Here is a 19,804-nt window from a genome sequence, read left to right on the forward strand (position 1 = left end):
AAAAAAGCCAGTCCTCTCAGAGGTGTACAGCAAAAGCTGAGGGGCAACAAAAGTTACACTGAGACAAATCCAGATTATGTGTCATGAAATACCTACAAATAGTGAAAACATTCCACAAGAGGGCTTTAGAATGCTGAAAAATCTAGCCTGGACAGACTATGGAATCTCTGTCCTGGGAGATTTTTCAAACCTGAATTGGAGAAGACCTTTAGCCCCTTGATTTAACCTTGGAATGAATGTTGGGCCACATGAAATCTCAGGATCAGCTATGGGCCCACTTCCATGACTTTTTCAGACAGGCGCATATAGATATGCCTGTATCAACTAATACAGGTTTGCATCTCTTAAGTAGAGATGTTTGATAGTGAAATAATAAATGGAAATGATGGAGTGTCCATCATCCATTGCTCATTGCAAGCTATTTAGAGAAGCACACACCTGTAACACACAGAAATACCCATCTTTTAAAAAGACAGCTTTTCTGGCTTTATATGGCAGATTTAATTTTTGTTTACATTTAAACTCAAGTTCTGACATGAAACAGCCTTCTTATTTAAAAAAATCATCTTTGTTTTTAGAGGTTTATCAAGAAACAATGATCAGTGCCTCTCTGTAATCTTTGTGTATACTAAAAATACATAAACTTATTCAAAGTATCTTAACCTGCTGCAAACAAATGAACTTTTATGTTTTATAATCCAATCTATCCAGGGGGAAAAAAAAAAAAAGGAAATCCATTCAAAATATTCCTGAAGCCTAAAAATAATTCTTTACATAATCTTGTTGAAAGAGCATGTAACAAATTTTGTTAAAAAAAAAAGTAATTATAAAATGAAAATTTTGCTTTTAACAATCTTACAGAAATATCACCAGAATGCTAAACTGCAGCTCCCTTTATTAATTTGGTGCATATATGAGTGACAGAACACTAAAGTAAAAGGTGTGGCACCCAGTGCTTCACATTCAGTCTCTCTCATTACTAACACTTACTTTATCAAACAATATTCCTTTACCAGATGATGATTCATTTTTTGAGTAATAGCAATGGAGCTACAATTTTAGAGTGGCTTTTCCCCCTTTGGTGCAACTCTGATCTCAGTGCATCATTTACACTCGATTGCACCATGTATAATACAGTGTAACACAATTGGATTTACTGGTGCTAGACAGACGAACTCCTAACCTTTAATGTCAGCTGCATTAGCATATAATTTCATATCTATTTTCTCAGATTTATCATTTCACCTTTTACACTGCACAAAGCTAATGCAACTTCTGCTGATGCCACTGCAGACTGGTTAGGTTATTTTATTTCTAACCTTTGAGAAATGGCAATGTGCTCTTCAGAAGACCTAGAAAACTAAACTGAAATGAATGTGCTCAGTACTTTCCTCTTATTTCTGGTTGTTGGGGGTTTTTGTCCCCCTTTACTGTTCTTTTTCATACCACTTTGTTTCTTCCCCATCCTGTTTTGGTTTTTTTTAAATCCCCTTAGGAACACTTGAGAAGAACAAATTAGTTGAAGAGTCAAATTGCCAAACTGCTTGCAGGCTTCAACTACATGTCAGCTGAAGGAAAGGCAAAGGTATTACATCAGATTTTAAAACATAGTTTTCAAAATAAGATCTTTCCAAATATGTGTTGCCTTGCTGTTAGGCCGACTGTATCAGTGTTTCTCCTAAAGTATTGACATGGTTTGGAGTGATTTCCAATCTTTACATGCCTTGAATATGTACATTCATCCTGCCATCTTTTCTGAAGGATAGATTCTATGCTGTGCCATGTGCGTTAGCTGTGCTGTTAAATTCCTCTTTTTAATCACATTTGACTAAGTGCTGCATTTCTTTCATCAATTTCCTCAAATTTCCCAGTATTGCAAAGAATTATTCTCTGTTTCCTCATTTTCTATCCTTGTTAAACATTTCAAATGGCTCCAGTCTAAAATGCTTCTTTCTTTCAACACTATTCTCGTTTTCATTAGAAATATAAGGATATCTCTAGAATGGACAGGATTCCTTAGGCAATCATCTGCGATCTCCTTTATTTACCAATTTCATACCACAATTCTGGTTTTCCACATTGAACTGTGGTAGAGAATAGTAAAGGAAGATGAATGGTTCTGTAATTAACTCTGTATGTTTGCTTGAGGCAGATTATCGAGCTAACGAAATCCAAAATATTTGACAAATCAGATAAATGTAGGGTGGGGTTTTGTTTGCTTGTTTTTGTTTTTTAAAGCTACACAGAAAAGGTGGATTTTGAATCATTTATTCATCTGTTCTTATAGCAGAATGAATAGAGGTGACATGAATAAATACCAATACCTTATCCTTTTTATCCATCTACTTTATAAGGGGCACCTCAACTGGCTTGCAGGTGTGACTGTGCCTTCTGCAGCAGGAAGCTCTCTTCACTCACTCATTCACCAATGAGGATTTAAAACTATTCCAGCATTTATAAGAATATGGACCAGAAAACTAAGTTCTAAGCAAAGAACATACAAAGTGAAAGAGAAGACGGAAAGGAAATAAATAACTTTTTATATGCAGCTCTTTCCTAGGTCACTGCATCCTCAAAGGCAAATCCTTGCTGTCAGCTTTGGTTTTAGTCATTCAATGGCTTTTCAGTTACAGCAGACTTTATCCAACTCCCTCCAGCCCCTGTGAAGTTTTCCTGATCCCCTTTAACGTCTATCTTCTCCCTCCTCCTTGCTGCAGACTGTCAGCATCCTTGCCTCAGCTGTAGATTCCGAGTTTCCCAGCTGAGACTCCCTCATTTGCTACATCCTGACTCCTCCCCACCAGAGCAGGCTCCACAGCTCTCCTATGGGAAGTGCAATCTTCTGTCTCCTCCATATGGTTCTGCCTCACCTGGTCACGTTATTTAGAGGAGTATAACCTAAATCTGGGAATTAACTAAATCAGGCATACCTCATGTTGGAATGGCACAAAAGAAATGAAAAGGGAAAATATCAGGGATGAGTGGTATGACTGTGATAACAATAATCCAGAAAACAATTCTCTAAGAAGCCTCACAGTGGAGTTTATTAAGCTGCACAGAGTTCTGAGCAATCCAAACCATCAGTTTCTACCATTTGAAGAAACAATAAAAAGATGGTTATATGACAACTACAGTAATTTACAATCAATTCTTCATCTGACTCAATAGGAGAAACTTTACAAACACAGATTAAAAACCATAATTCTACAGAATGTATAGTTTTGACAATTGGACCAAATGACACCAAAATCCTTTTAAATACCTTTAACTTCTTTGTCGTTCTTGAACCATCTGATATCGGCTGCTGGCTTACTACCAGATGTCTTGCAAGTGAGCTGCATCCTCTCTCCCTCCATAACTGGTGAGGTAAATCCAGTAATTTGTGGCTTCTCAGGAACACCTAACGAGCAAGCAAACAAAGTAATTTCTCTGATAGTGTCAGCTGCTGCCACGAACACACAACCAACCTAAAGTTCACTTCTTCGTATGCTCTAAATTCTGGAAACAGGATAATTAATTCCTCGTGCCTTGTCAGTTAAACCTTTTTCCTATTGTAAATAAACCATCAATCTGAATGGTAGTTGATTCTAAATAAATAAAGCAAGCAGGAATTACCTAATTTTCTAAGAGAAACAGATTGCATTTTAATAAATACCTTATCTCTGTATATTCTGCATGCAGGTCTAGTCTGACTTGTTACAATATTTAAACTGCTCAGCACAGCAAGCAGGATGACAAAGCACATTAGAAGCACAGCTGTGAAAATTAAACATAACTGGCAACAAAAAGCTGAACTGACCTAAGTTTAGAACAGATGTTTACACCTCAATAATGAAGACTTTAATACAAAATCCAGGGAAAAGGGAAGAGGAAAATAAATACAGGAGTCACTTTATCTCCACAGAAGGCAAAACCAAAATATCAAGAGGTATAATCACAGCTCCACTGTCTATGGAGAGTTCTTCAGCTGAATACAAGTTCTTCAGAGGAGATCATATGACTTTGACATACCATGCACATTATATTACATTTGGAAATGGTTGTTTTTCAACGAGCCGTGGAAGATTTAAAAAAAAAACCCAAAAACCAAAACATGAATAAAATTGGGAAAATTTTGATCACTACTTGTATAAATCCATTTAACTTATGAAAACACGAGAATAACTTATTTTAAAGTAATACTGATGACTGCAATTTAAAAATCTCTAAAAAAAAGTCAGCTGTAACTTGCATTTACAGTGCTTTGGTGCATTCATATTTGTGGCTAGATAAAAGGGCTCAGTCACAGTAATTGATCCTGTGTCCTGTATTTAATAATTTGGTTTTCCTGTATCTCTTTTCCAAAATAACAGATTATGTACATAAAAGCAAAGCAGCATTACCTATTGCACAGTACATCTCTTTAAAAAAATCTAATTCTCTCTTTCAGGACAGAAAATGGTGTTTGCTACAATACCTTGACACTTAAATTCTCTAATCAACAGCAGAACAGCCAATGTAGAGATTATTTGTACATAAAAGGATAGTTTATCTGATTAAAAGATGCAATACATCTTTTAATGTGGCAAAGATCCCCTTCTCCAGTAGAAAATGTTTTAAGAGTTTAGAATGCTATTTTGAAATAGGAAATTACAAATACAAAATCAAGAAAAGGCAGGAATCTTAAACTGTGCTGCTTTCTCTCTTAGAAGGTAAGTAAACGATGGGAAAACTTCATGGAACCCTCCCCTAAAATGAAGGTAAAGCTCAAAGGACTGTGAAAGACCAATATACTTCTGTTACTAAATATTGGCTAGATATTTTTGGGGTTTTCTTGTCTTTTTAACACCTTTCTTTGTCTTTCTGCCATTTAAAAGGTTGAACTGGTGCACTCCTCAATTGTTTAGATCATGAAATGCCTCTCCACAGAAAGAAGATTCAGCATAGGCAGTTGCTATGCCAGAATATACTGCTTTGAGTGGGTACTTTTTGTCCTTAATGGCAAACTTGTGAAGATTTTTGTAAAACAGTCTCACAGGGACTGAAAGGGAGATGTATTTCATAACCTAAGCACAAAACCAATTCCCTGGCTGGATTAATGTGACTATTACTGCCACACAGAATTAGTCCTATTAAATTCAATGGTCTGCCCATCCACATATAAAAATAAAACAAAAAGAAAGAGAGAGTCATGTTCAGGGGCAGAAAAAAGGAAAAAAGAATAAAAATCAATCTCTAAAATCATATAACCTCTTAGGTTTGCAGGTGTGTTTCAATGAACTATAGCAATTTTGGCTGATTGGGCTACTGACATTCATAGAGTCATACAAAGCTTCGAGCAAAAACTTTATTTCCTGGACATCTCTTAAAATCTATTGCTTTTCTATGTGTATCTATAACCTTTGGGGAAAACAGCAGAGAACTTAGAGGATAAAGCATAAAAGAAGCAGCAAGCCCAGTGAAAATTTGCACTTTATAGACCAAAAAAAAAAAAAAAAAGAAAGCAGAACGAGCCAAAAAAAAAGCATGACGGAAAAACGATAAAGGTCTAAAGCCCGTTTTGATTTCATGCTTTCTGATTTTCTCCCCTTTGCCCTATCCAATAGATTGTTAGGAGATGAACACATGCACCTTCTCTGCACTTGTGGTGCTCAGGATGTAGAGGTTATGTCCATTTTATGGAGCACTCGTTCCGTGGTGTTTGTGTGCTCCCTAATTCATTTTCCTGCCACGGTGCGAACAGTAAGAGGCATGTTATTTTTCAGCACAGCAATATGAAACAATAAACATCAGGGAAACTAGATCAGACATTTACATTTATCTTCTGCCAAGCCTTAGAAAAGTTCATTCTTATCATAATTTGCCAGAGCCTGAGGAGCTTAACACTTGCTTCTTTCTGCTCAGCTGTTCGTCCTTACCGAGAACGGTGAGGAAAGCCTTGGAAGTTTTGACAGGCATAGTGAATAAAGAGCAGGTGTACTGCCCTTCGTCCGACAGGGACACATCGCTGACACTGATACTCAGCTCGTGCCACGATGCTCGCACCAGCTCAATTCTGTTGTCCCTCAGAGCTGAAAAACAAAAAAATAATCCACGTTAAGGCGGGATCCAGCACGTGAGCAAAGTGTGGGGTGTAATACAAGAGGCTCGATGAAGGTTCCAAGTGAAACCAGGCCCTGGAACACAGGGATGTGGACACAGTTGTCTATGCAGAGTAGTTTGTTTTCTCTGTGGAAAAAAGTATGTGAGTTTAGCAAGTGTTCAAGTGGTGTACTGGGTGATTTGTAACATATATAAACTACAGAATTTGAGTTACCTCTGGCCTGCCTCTAAAAATCCAAACAATGACACGGATTTCTGCCCCCTCACAGCTTTGTTAAGTGCCTAAAATAAATGCTTCCCAAAACCAGCCTGTTTTACACGTATTTACAGATGTTGAGAATCCTGTGTCCATCCCTGCATAGCTTGCCTACAGATTCTTCTCCTGTCCATTACTACTCACATTGAACAGGAATATCAGATATCTCGAATTCCGTAAATGAGTATTTCTTATTGGTAATAACTGATAGATTGGAAATTCCACCTATACATGCATATGTAGTTCATTCAACAAATTGAGGTAATTGTGTATATTGGCTTTACTTTTTTGATTAAAATAAAAATATGATCTTCTATTTCATTTGCATGAAACCAATGAGGGAAAAAGAACATGTAGATTCACTGAAATTCAAAATGTCACTTTGGTTAATGATTTAAAATTTACAACATTTTAAAACCTGTACTTAGGGTAACCCCCATTTTCTATTGAAGAACTGCCAAAACATTCCCAAACATTCTATTTCTCTGCAGTAAAGCTGTTTCAGGAGTCTGTATATATTACTCAAGCCTTTCCACAGCATAGAAATACTAATATCATAAGTAAGCAAACACTGTAATTCTCCTAAGCAAACAGTAAAAAAGCCTCTGTAACTCAAGAAGTTTAGCTGTATACCTCTAGATCCAAATCTCTGGCCGGACAGTGTGTGGAACTTCAAGGAGTCTATTTTTATAGCAAGCCTCTGAAACTCAAAAGCAAAATGGGACTATGATATTTATCGAGACAGTTACACTTGCATTTGTGAGAAGAACAAAGGTGTTCAAGTCCCTAATGCTGTTCTCTCACCTCTTTCTAAGGTCTCCAAAGACTCTTAGATTTGTCTAGTAGATCTCTTCCAGTGACAAAAATAAATAAGAAGTTTTACCGTGGTTCTTCTGCTATTAAACCTAGATGTTTCTGCCCAATTGCTGTCCAAGTTGATCCACATAGATTTACGCTACAATAAGAAGATACAGTGAAGATTCAGCAAAAATGTCACTTGAATTTGTTTTCTTCTAAGGCTGCCATTTAGGTTTGTTTTCACCAGAAAATTTCAGCTGACTTTACTGCTTATTTCAGGGTAGGCCAGCTAAAGCTCAGCTTCCTCCCTGCAGGGTCTGAAAGGTGGCAGCTTAAGCAGGTCTAACATATAGACATGCCCTGAATTTCTTCAAGGCACATCAAAGGGACTGAGGTGGTGTGTAATGGACACATTCCAAACAGAACTGAGATGTTGTCTGGCCGGCCACAACAAGAAAAAAACCCAACAATTATGTATTTTATAATATCAAATCCATGTAATGATGCAAAAAGGTGCAATGTTAAACAAACAAGCAAGCGAACCAGAAGCCACCAAACACGAAGCTGACAGAATGGCCCAGAAAAACAAGCTCAGGAAAACAAAAAGGCACATAAAGCAAGTGTCTACCAACCCCAAACAGCAGGCAAAGCTCATCACTGTGGCTTTAGCAGCCAAATCTAGTCAGATGCAAATGAGCACACATAAGAATGGCAGTTTATTTCATATTACTGACCTTCCAAAAAAAAAAAAAAAATTTAAAAAGGATTCAGCGCTTCCAAATGGTTTGTTCACCACCACACCCATTTATATAATTTAGCAACAGCATAAAAAATAGAAAAATGAAACAAACAAACCCCAACAACAAAAAACCTCTCAGCACTCCATAATTTGGAAATGGTGATTTTTTTTCCTGCTCTTAATCTGACATTATTAAAAAAATAATGCACTATATCATCTTACATATTATTTTACTTTGTTATAATTTTCAGTTATTTCCTCATGATGAAGATTTATGTATCTATTGAAATATTTTCCTACAGATGGGGCAAGGTTTAGAATTTCATGCACTAAGAAGAACAGTACAGCACAACTGGCCTACAGATGATGCCAACAGCACATCATTTAGATCCTACAACTGAAGCACAAACCATTTCCATCAACTACATTCCTGCTGCTCCCCTCCCTCACTTCCACCCCCTCCACACCTTTTTTAACCTTTGTACAACATAAAAACCTCAGCTCAGTCAATTTTCTGGAAAGCTGGTAAAAAACAACCACTGGCCAAGAGATGAGATCAGATATTCCATGTTTCATTATGGAGTGGATTTTTATTGAAAGAACAGCAAGAAAGTTTCATAACGGAAATACCAGCACAGCCTTTGCAATAAATGCAGCAAATAGCACCAACATAATGTTCCTTTGCAGGAAAGATGTTTGTCAGAAGCATTTTCCTAAGTGCTGGGTCTAAAGACAATTATCTCTTCCATCATTTTCAAATCTGAATATTTGCAAGCTTTCCTGTCTACGCAGATGACAGGCAAACCAAATTTTAGTGCTATGGCTTAGACAAGGTGAGCACTTACACAGAGACTTTTTAGAATCTTATTTTCAAATTGTATTCCTGTAACTGTTTCTATATCCTCATCTATTTAGAAAGACACCAGTTTGTCTTCAGGGAATTGATGACTGCGATGGATGCCAGAACTGGTTTGTTTCCATTTTCTGTCTTAGGTGCATTTTGCTAAAATGGTGATGGAAACAACAGGAACATTGCAGAAAGAAGAGTAATTCCAGCAATGCGTGATATCCAGGCATTGTGACTGAGCGGGGCAGGGTCTGGCTCATGGCAGAAAGTCTTGCCAAGCCTGGTTCATGGAGCAGAGCAGCCCACAGAGCCTGGACAGAAGGCAGCTACTGAAAGGCACCAAGTGGCAAGCAGGTCCACCATAGTAGTTCAAACAAAGTTCCATAAAGTAAAATACAAATTGTTCCCTCACATTTAATTAGCACTTGAACACAAAATAATAGAACACTGCTCTTTTGAAACCTTCTTTGGAAACTCTTCTTTTTTCCATTTCACTTTGTTAGAAGCCAAATAGACATTTCTGGCCTCTTCCTGGGGATTTTAACCTACATTGTTGAGTCATTACCCTATCCATAGTTTGCATACCTACAGAGAGACTAGAAAAAGGGTAAATAAACAGAATATTTATTTGAGTTCAAGGAAATACACATATGCCAAAAGCAGTAACAGAGAATACCAGCACTGGCATCTCTTTGCTAAATTCTTATGTTGCAAGGCCTTTGAAAAATATAAAATGCAACAAGAAATATAATTACATAGTAAATTCCAATATGCCCTAGGTACATAATTTCAGTTTTCTGTAATTCCCAGGCACATATCATGTAGTTAATTTGCAAGGCATGAAATAATTATGCATAAAACACTTGTTCCTAAGCAGACACACTTCATTTATTTCACCTGTCATTCTCTTTTCCTGTGGAAAAGATTTCCTTTCAGAATGTTCTCTGACACAGAAACAAGCAACCTTGACAATTTGTATAGTTGAGCTAATTATGAGTAAGAGATACAGCCATGTATTTCATCTGCATTAATTAGTAATTATTGAGACTGACGACCATCACAATAAACTGGCCTCCTTGTTCACAATCAAAGTTGTACTTTATTTTTTGAAAAAAATAATAATATAATGATCATATATTATCATAGAGAAATCCTGCAACAGGACTTATATCGGAGAGACAAAAGAACCTTAGAAATTTGCAGAAATTGAAAAAACATCCACTTTTCACACTGTGAGGAAAAGGCAGCTGGACCTGTTAGATGTAGTAGCCACACAGCAGCATCTCTAATGTTATTTCGTCTAAAATGACCACATCTTTGTATTATTTTAAGTCATATATTTGAAGAACGGAGGAAAAAACAAACAACAAAATCCCCAAATCCCTCAGAGTAATTTGCTGATGTTTTGAGAATACTAACTTGACATATGCTGCCATCCTGGGACTCACTCAACAAAATTTTTGTCCTTATGTTGGAGTTCTTCCCTCTCTCATGGGAATAACATAACCATTAGCTGGAACCAGAAGGATTTCTGATACTCTGCAGGTCATGCTAAACTCCCAGAATTCTAATACTTATGAAACTGAGGCAATCCCTCTGATTTCCAGATTCCAACATTCTGAATGTAGTACCATCATCTGAAATAGATTTAAAGGGATTTATGTTGTGTTTCTGGATATACTTGAGAAGGCCCTTTTTCTTTGCTCCTAATGAATTCAATATATCAAGATTCCCATAGGATGATCTACAGAACTTGCTTACAGTTGTGCATCAACCACCACCACCAGAGCAAGAAAAAGAGAGACAGAATGGGAGTAAATGGAACAAAACAAACTATTATTATTCTGTGTCTTCTAAACATTCACGTATTTCTTTTCAAAACATTCAAATTTCCTTTAAAAGAATAAGAACTGACACATAGTTATTCTATTCATGCCTAACCTGTCTAGTCAGTACTTTCATGGTATCTGAATTCCTAAGATTTTAAAACTTCTCAGCTGTTTTTATGCAGAAAGAAAATCCATTTCCTTCCTCTTTCATTTCCAGTCACGCAACCTGATTACTTTCATGCAAGTACACGGGGGGGCAGTGTGCATATTTAGTAATCCCATGTTTTCTATTTCTACTTCTGCAGTGCTAAGGCCATTTTTACTTCTCAGTGGAGTCCATTCTCACCTGTCCATAGCACTGCATCTGTGAAACTATCACTTCTTCCCCCCGGGACAAAAGTCCTCAAACTGGGTCTACTTTCACAGGTAATGCCAATGCAGAGGGAAAAGAATTACGAATTTCTATGCAACCTATAAAATAGGCTGACATATGTAACATTGGTATCCCTTAAAGGTGATATCATTCATAGGTAAAATCAGCAGAAATCACCTAAACCGAAGGCAGCAATACTGTGGAGAGATCTTTGGCTGTGTGGCTGTGAACAGTCTGACCAAACTGCAGATGCATGATGGCATAATAAAGTGCTTATTAACACAGATGAGTTCAAAGAGACATTCCAAACAGTGTCTGTCACAGTTTTCAGTCACTTGGACCCTGTGAATACTTCAACTTCACTAAATTTTTCAACCCATTCATGTACTTAAGAAATTCAGGGCATCACCGAGCTACGTAAGGGTTTAGAAATGGAAGAACTACATAACAATTTTTGGAGACAGGTTTCACTTTCATTCCAGTGCATTTCTAAAGTATTTGGTGATCAAAAGGCAGAAACAATGGGGTCAATAGGTATATACTTCTACCTCTAATCATCTGGCTGTCTTCTACTTTATGCTGTGGCTTGCAGTCTAATAAGAAAAGACTGGATTGTTTTTAGCTGGGATACACTGCTGAAATATTTGATTAACTTATTTAGAGAGCAGTGTCCAACAGCAAGCTGCTTCCTCCTTTTTAAATTTTTCAGAATTTCTGCCTGTTGCATAATGCATCTGCTAAAGACACGCAGCAAACTCCCTTCATCAGGAGAGGTGCTGACAGTCTCACTAAGAGAGGCATTTACTCTGCGCTTGCCTTGAAAAGGCCAAAGCACAGGGGACTCAGAACCTGTCTGTACAACCTTATCTATTATTTACCAGGGTGTACAGCCTTAGATGCTTATGAGAAAAACCCAAACAGAAAGGTAATTTCTTCAGTGAAACAACAATTCTCTGTTTCCTGCAGTCTGGATAAAAGGAAAAGAGTTTAAGGTGACTTACAACGACTTATGATCTTGAACACAGCTGCTAAGTGAGGTATCACCAACTGTTGCCAATTGACAAACGAAGGCCAGGACAACTAAATGCCCTTCATGGGTGGAATAAATAAAGAAAACTTTCCTGCACAGCAGATTGTATGCACTGAGCTACATTTTCACTCACAATCATGTTCAGTATTCGCTTCTTTCTCTCTTTTTCAGAGCACTCAAAAACATGGCAATATGCAAAATGAGACGAAGAACTTGCCTTCTAGGGTGTTTTTAATGCTGGTTTCTGGTATTAAAGAAACAGTGAACTTATTTTCTTCTTGCCTTTTGAGAATCATAAGGATGACATTTATTGCCTGAGAAGGTTTGAGGGTTGACTCTGTTTCACATAAGAAATTTAAGTTTCAAATCTTTGCAAAACATACAGTTTTTGAACTATGAAGATGCTTTGCTGTTCTACTGTATTGAAATAATATTTAACTGTATCTCCAAATAATAAAATGAAAATCACATTAGTCAGGATGAAACGTTGTCTTACAAGGTCTGTTCATCTGGTTTCATGTTCAGTGGGGAATTACAAGATTTCCTATTATCGTAATGCAACTGGACATGTGCCACAGCACAGTAGCCTAGAAAATATTTAAAAACCATATTTCTCAAATATGCAGCTGCAAAAATTAAAATTGCAAAATGATCTGGCAAGGTTAGAGATGGACAGAATTAAAATAAATGAGATTCAATAGATAAAAGTAATTGGTAATCTTATGTACCAAGTTGGAGATGAATGTTTTGAAAACAGTAATGCAGGAAAGGAGTCCTGAGGATTATAGAGGAAATTATTTAACTATATGTTCAAATGCAGCACCACTCTAAAAAGATGAATCCTATTCAGGGTTGTACTGATCCTTGCAATTATGGTAAAAGAAAATGCTACAATATTCCAAAATAGCATACATCATACTGTGCCATATATTGTAAATTACACACAGAAACAGTCTCTCAGTTGGGAAGATAATTTCTGAAGGTCTACTGATGGAATACTGCTGCAAAACTAATACTAAGAAAATGAAAATAATACGATGGAGAGCTGTAGTAAGTCCACACCTATCTAAGGAAACACTAACAGAAATCAGAATTTTTTTTTTTATAATATTGAGGGTAATACTGAAAAGACAAAACACTATGTTTCAAGCCAAATGAAACTTCATTGTAAGTGAGAACTGTTAGATAATGACTTTATTGTAGTAGAAGAGATAAATAAATACTAATCCTCTTGCAAACCAAAACAAAGTTACAGAGATTTCCAAGTTTGTTCTGTGAAGATCAGACCAGGTAATTTTTCCTCATGCTACTGCTGTTGATACTAATCATTGTGTTACCAGTATTTAAAGGTTTCTGACCAAGGTACAGTTAAGCTTATGTAGGTATTAAAAACTGTCTGGCCAAACAGCAGAGAGCTCTACCAAGACCATCTGTGTATTTTAAAGAACATCAGTTGTAAAATGCTCTTTTTGCCTGTCAAGAGACTGCTCTTTACAGTCACTGCTGGTGACCTTCATGCACTGGCTTTAGTCAGCTTTGAGTGAAAGGAGTCCTAAAGGATAGGGCCAGGTCCTACTCAGACCTGCCCAAATGCAATACATTTTTTGTGTGTGTCTGAAGCTGACCATGCTTTAAGGAGGCTGCAGAGCTGTATTTCCCTGACCTTGCAGATGGTGACATGACAGCTCTGCCCATTCACTAGCTAAACTTAATAATCCCATGACACTGGAAGTATTTTTTAGTGGCATGACTGAGTATTACTCATGGTAGAGTCATGTTTATGGTATTGCTTCATATTCCTCGGAAAGTCAGAGTCTTCTAATTTCTAAACAGTGCAGTCCTGCTCAAACATATTATTTCAGCAGAATATGGAGAGACTTTATCACTTATTGAAGATCTAAGGGAGATTTCTCTCTAAATGAGAACAGTGATAAGATGCCCCTGTTCTTTCTGCACTTCTTGATCACCTAGATACAGAAATGAACATCATCCTTCCTGTAGCAGATGGCTACATTGGCTACAGATGCCAACATAGGAATACTCATTCTTCCTAACTACATTAAGCAGTCAGACTCCCTAAACTCCTGCTGCAGCTAGTGGAGCAAGTTAGCTTCCTCCAGAGGCCAATTAACAACAGGTCACTGCTTTGAAAATATTACAGAACCTGGACAAAACAGCCAGGAAATCATCAACAATTGATGAATGTATCTGCAATCAACCTAGCAATTGATCCCAGCACCAATGAAGAGTCAAAAACTAATGTATACATCAATACTGAAGGTATTAGTGCTGTTAGGGATGACTCACAGATCTCACTATGGAGGGAATTGAAATCTGGAACAAGGTATCAGGAGAGATCTGAGATGAGCCTAGTGCAATTCCAGGGAGGATGCTCAGAAAGCTCTTTGATGGCTGCAACATCTTTTATGATAGAGCCCTTAAAGTTTTATGATGTCTCTCCTACAGCCTAGCAGCAGACAATCTGTCTCTCCACCACAAGTACACAGATGCTCCCTCTTTTGTGAGATTTGTCTTAGTTTTCCAGATGCAGATGTGCTGTGAAGGAAACTGTTAGTGAGAAATGGTGTCAGAAACAGATAATTAAAGGATTGAAGCATCTCTCATACAAGTTGAGGCTAAGAGACTCTTGTTTATCAAGAAGAAGCAGAAAATCCTGAAGTTAAACCAAATTCAAAAGAAAAAAATTGGCAGCAGATCTAGACCTCTAATTTTCATAGGAAGCCAGTTGAACATAGAGAACCAAGCTGGAATAAATGATGTCCAGAGGCTCTTTCCAATGTGAAACATTTTGGGATCTTGTCATTCTGGATGTTTTTGGGGTAAAGAATCCGTATATCACAAAATTCAGAAATGTGACCAATCCTGAAATGCCAACTAAAAACACTTTGGTAGATATTCACAAAGATTAATCTTCTTTAGCTTTTCCTAAGATTTTTTCTCCCTCATGGAGGGTGAGGATTTGAGTCCCTCTGAAGAAACCGAAAAAAAACAAAAACAAAAGGGAGAGGAAGATAAAAATTAACTTTTCTAGGCTAAATTTAGTTTGTGTAGATGCATTTCTTTTGCAGCTATATTCCAAGAATGTGGTGACACAAGCAGAGCAATAAATATTTGGACTCCATGATGGTGGCCAGACATACTCATCAAGTACTAGAGAATGTTATTTAGAAAATTCAAACAGATGCTTGGCATATGATGGCAGACTAAGTACTGGTAGATGCACAGGATAAAAAACTCTACTGTGAATAAATGCATTATTTAACTAGCAGTAGATACTGACAATAACAGATGTGTGGAGTCATGCTACCATTGGTACTATTTATCCATAAGATAAGATCTGTAAGACCTATAGATCTTACTATAAGATCTGACTTTTTTTGGGCCATTCACATACACCAGATATATTTGAGTACACCAGAAGAAACTTGTCCATGCTTAACACCTATGTCTAGACAAAAACCAGCTGAATGCATCCTGACTTTTTCAATTAAACATTTATTGAAGGCATTTCCTTTTTTTAAGAGCTGGGGGAAAATGGTTGTTGGTTCTTTCTTCTTGTTTCTCGGCTGTTTCTTTTGCAGTTCAAATTGTAGCAACAGGTAAAGGACAAAAGATTCATTTGAAAAAAGAAATATAGAGAGTAAAAACCATTTACTAACCCTTCACACTTGCAACAAATAGTTATTATTATTGGTTCTCACTCTGCACTCTGCTTAACTGGTACAGTTTGAAGACTCACTAAGAAACCACCGTAACTAATCTGTCTTCAGTTTACTGCCTATGAAGGATAGATTTGTACATCATGATTGTCGTATGAAAGGAAGCATTTAATAATTAAAAATTGCCAGGAGTTCTTCCAATAGTGATCGATTTTTGTGGCTATTTTTAATAGACAGTGAATCTCTTAATTATTGGAGATAGAGTTGAACAAGGATTTCTGAGATTACTGTGTCCTACTGAATTTTATATAGTGGATCAAGAGTGCCTGCCAGATCTGCCTCATAGGCCATGGCACAAGCAGAGGAGGTGCTTGGCCTTCAGGGCTGTGGATGTTACTGCTCTTCTTGGGCTTTTCAGCAAAGTGCCCAACAAAGGACATTAATTGCCCATTTGGATAATAATGTGTTCACAGCATCAGGAGTAATACAGAGTAACAATCTGCAACACTGCATGCATGAATGTTTTTGGTGTCCAAGTTATATTATTCCATTTTTAATGATGCTGTGTTCTTGATTACTCCTTCTCTCTCATCACTTCGGAGCAAATTAATTTAACTCTTTTCTACCTAGCATTCAGCTTTTTGCCCTTCTCCAGGCACAAAATTTAAGACCTCTGTTTTTAAAAGCATTTAGAGAAAAAAACCTGTTGTCTATATGTGTGAGCCTCTCCTTCCATCTTACTCAACTCCTGGTATATTCAACAGCTCTGGAAAAATTCCAGATATCAAATCCACTTCCTGTGGTGAAATTTTAACACCACCACTGTCAATAAAAGCAGCATTTTCTGTTTACCATTTTCTTTGCAAACCCTGTTTGCCAAATTTGATGCTTCCCTCAGATCCTCCTCTTTCCCTTCTTTAGTCATGGTATGTCCAAATTCTCCAACAAAAACGAAATAAAATTTTATATGTAATTATTTTCCCCTGTCACAGCCTTTAGTATACTCAATATGTATTTATTTTCCAACAGAAAATATTTTTCCTGCCACTGATCCTTTCCTCATTTTTTCACTCCTCTTACTCTTCATCATCTTTCCTTTTCCTTGAAATCTTTCCTGATTGCACACATAGGTGGGTCTTGCCAATCTTTGGAATAAACTGTCCTTTAGTCCAGTTTTTACTCCATCTAGTCTCTTCCTCTTCTCTTCATCAGTCTTTAATTGATAAAAAACTCTGTTGGCATCCCTATTAGTAACACTTCCCATTTTCTGCAGTAAATAATGTTATTTCCTCTGTGTGCTAGACAGGTTTTTCTATAAGAATGAGGCCACTGGAAAAAAAAATAAAATAAGAATGGGCTAAACCAATTACATATACAATATGCATCAGGAATACTGATCAGCAACTCTTTAAATGGGAAGACTACATTAAATTAACTTATTACTTTATATTTCCAAATATAAACTCCCAAGTACTTTTTATCTTTCCTGTAGCAGAAGTTCAAAAATGTAACAATTGTAAATTTAAATTACTTTACACTTATCAGCATCCTGAGCTGTATTAGGAAGAGCATCACCAGCAGGTCCAAGCAGATGATCCTTCCAGTCTCCTCAGCACTGGTGAGATCACACCTCTAGTGCCGCGCCCAGTTCTGGGCTCACCAGTACAACAGAGTCATACTGGAGTAGGGCCATAAAGGCAAGGGACTGCACCATCAATCATTTTGGTGGGTTTGGCACCCTAACTGAATGCCAGGTGCCCACCAAAGCCACTCCATCACTCCCCTCCTCAACTGGACAGGGGAGAGAAAATATAATGGAAGACTCACGGGTAGGAGTGATCACTGACCAGTTGCTGTCATGGGCAAAACAGACTTGACTTGGGGAAATTAATTTATCACCAATCTAATTAGAGTAGCATAATGAGGAATCAAATCAAATATTAAAACACCTATCTTCCAACCCTCCATTCTTTCCAGGATTAATTTTACTCCCAGTTTTCTAATAACTCCTCTTTCCCAGCAGTGCAGAGGGACAGAGAATGGGGGCTGTGGTCAGCTCATCACTCAGTGTTTGTGCTGCTGCTTCCTCCTCAGTGGGGGGACTCCTCACATGCTTCTGCTCCAGCATTGGAGACAGTCCTCCACAAACTTAAAAATTAATCACAGAAAGAACTACAGCACTGTATTTTACTGCACAGGATCCCAAAAAGGTGTAAAGTCTCCAGCTTTGCATACTCAAAATCTGACTGGACATGGCCTGGGACAACCTGCCCTGGCTGACCCAGCTTGAACAGGGCAGTTGGACTGCATGATCTCAAGAGGTTTCTTCCAACCACAGGTGTTCTAGGATTCTCTAATTCATACAGCATTTACCTGTATCACAATATTACAGAAAAATAAAACAAAGAAATAAAAAAGTTGTCAGGCATTACTCTCCACCTTTTTGACTTTTAAATTGCTTTCATATAATTAAAAATTGACACCCTGTAGAGCACTCTGTTGAACTGTAATGAAGACAACTGCTTGAAGACTATCCATCCATAGAGATGTCTTACCTGGTACAGGGAAAATGTTGACATTTTGAAAATGTGATCGCCCCTGGAAATGTGCACTGTTCTGGGTAGGCCCTCCCACAAATACGTCTTTTCCAAGAATAAAAAAGAATTTAAAAAACCATTTGATTGAATCGGTGAAAATCTTTCCAGCTAGAACAATAGAAAGAGAGAAGGTGAAGAAATGGGAGTCTGATACTTGTCTGAGTACACACAGATGAGTTCTCTTGTGCTGCAGGATCCTGTTCTAGGGGGTTGTCATCTGGTCTGAGCTGCTTTTGCCACTTGTAAGATAGCACAAGCTTGAATCTCCCAAGAAAACTTCTGCATCAACAATGAATTACAGCATTACAGACAGAAATAACAACCACCAGAGTTTTGGAAGCTCTGGCAACGCAGATCTTTAAATGTTGTCTTACTGAATGCATTTTTGAACCCTCTATGCTTGATAGAAAAGAATCATACTGTATTATTTAATTTCCAAGAGGTCCATTCTGAGATCAGGAGAAGAAAAATTAAATCATACAGAATTTACTAACCCTTGCTTAAAAAATGAATTAAAAACCACAAACAGTAACTTTGTAGAAAAATGCTCAGCTATTTTCTTCAGGGTTCCCTAAATTTTAAACATTCTTTGCAAATTAAATTTTGTCAAGTTGAATCCTAGAAGTATCACCAAACAGGGATAGATTAGAATAAAACAATCCACCACCACTGCCACCAAAAAAAAACCCAAAAAAACACAACCCAACAAAATAATAATAATAATAATGAATTATCAAGCCATTCTAGCACAGAAAACTACAATCCTATTAATTTACGAATAGCAGCAGATTTAACTTCCCAGTCAGGTGAAGGGTAATCAGAGCCAAGTGGATTAACACTAACTCAAAGGCACTGTAAAGTTGTGTAGGAGATCATCGGGAGGTTCCTACTGTAAAATCTCGATCATGAGCTTTACACCAATAATTAGAAGAATCTGCGACCAGGTTTATCTCCAGGGGATGAAGACAAAATTATATCCTCATGTGCAAATCTGTCTTCCTAATTCTGCCAGCAGACATAAAACAGTAAGTGGATTAAAGCCAAAAAAAGGGGCAAAAAATGTCTTTGTCTCCCCCAATAGCACTTTAGAGGGTAAAGTTCCTCGGAGACTGCTTAATTTCAGAGGGAAGGAGGGAGAGGGGGAAAGACTGTGGGACTACTTGAGGATCTGGCCCAGGTGTGTCTATCTAGATCCAAGACAGACAGCTACAAATGAGCCAAGATGAAACATTTCTGACTGCGACAGACAAAGTAGGATGGGAATGATGATTGCGCTGCTCCGCAATGGGGATTGCAGTAGCCATCTTCTCTGAATGTAGGCGCTGATCATCCATTTTAAAATTAAAGATATATTGTTCCCTGTGAAAATGAAATCAAGGACTCGACTCTGATCTCCCCCATTACTGAACAAATCAGGTAATGTAAATCAGCTATCGTCTTGTAAGGTGATCTCTGCTGGAATAAATTTGACAGCAGAGACAGACGTGTCAAAAAGCCACTACAACAACACCTAGGAGGCTCACTGGCACTCTGAACCATCATTTCATCTCTGATAGTTCTGGCAATTTATTAAG

The 19,804-nt window shown here is 37.5% G+C and overlaps 1 protein-coding gene across 2 annotated transcripts in view; it reads right to left on the reverse strand.

Moving 5' to 3' along the window:
• CADM2 (cell adhesion molecule 2) overlaps positions 1-19,804 on the reverse strand; it is a gene marked incomplete at both ends in the record, with an annotated part of 583,305 nt that overhangs the window by 107,775 nt on the left and 455,726 nt on the right. The window contains 2 exons of one of the 2 annotated variants that reach the window (XM_082279334.1): positions 3,263-3,400; positions 5,898-6,050. In XM_082279334.1, the coding sequence (XP_082135460.1) occupies positions 3,263-3,400; positions 5,898-6,050 (291 nt within the window). Of the gene's footprint in view, positions 1-3,262; positions 3,401-5,897; positions 6,051-19,804 lie in introns of those variants that run through there. The other variant, XM_082279335.1, reaches the window with a different exon arrangement.

The sequence above is a fragment of the Coloeus monedula genome, assembly GCF_965178545.1.
Source record: "Coloeus monedula genome assembly, chromosome: 3".
Lineage (NCBI taxonomy): Eukaryota > Metazoa > Chordata > Aves > Passeriformes > Corvidae > Coloeus > Coloeus monedula.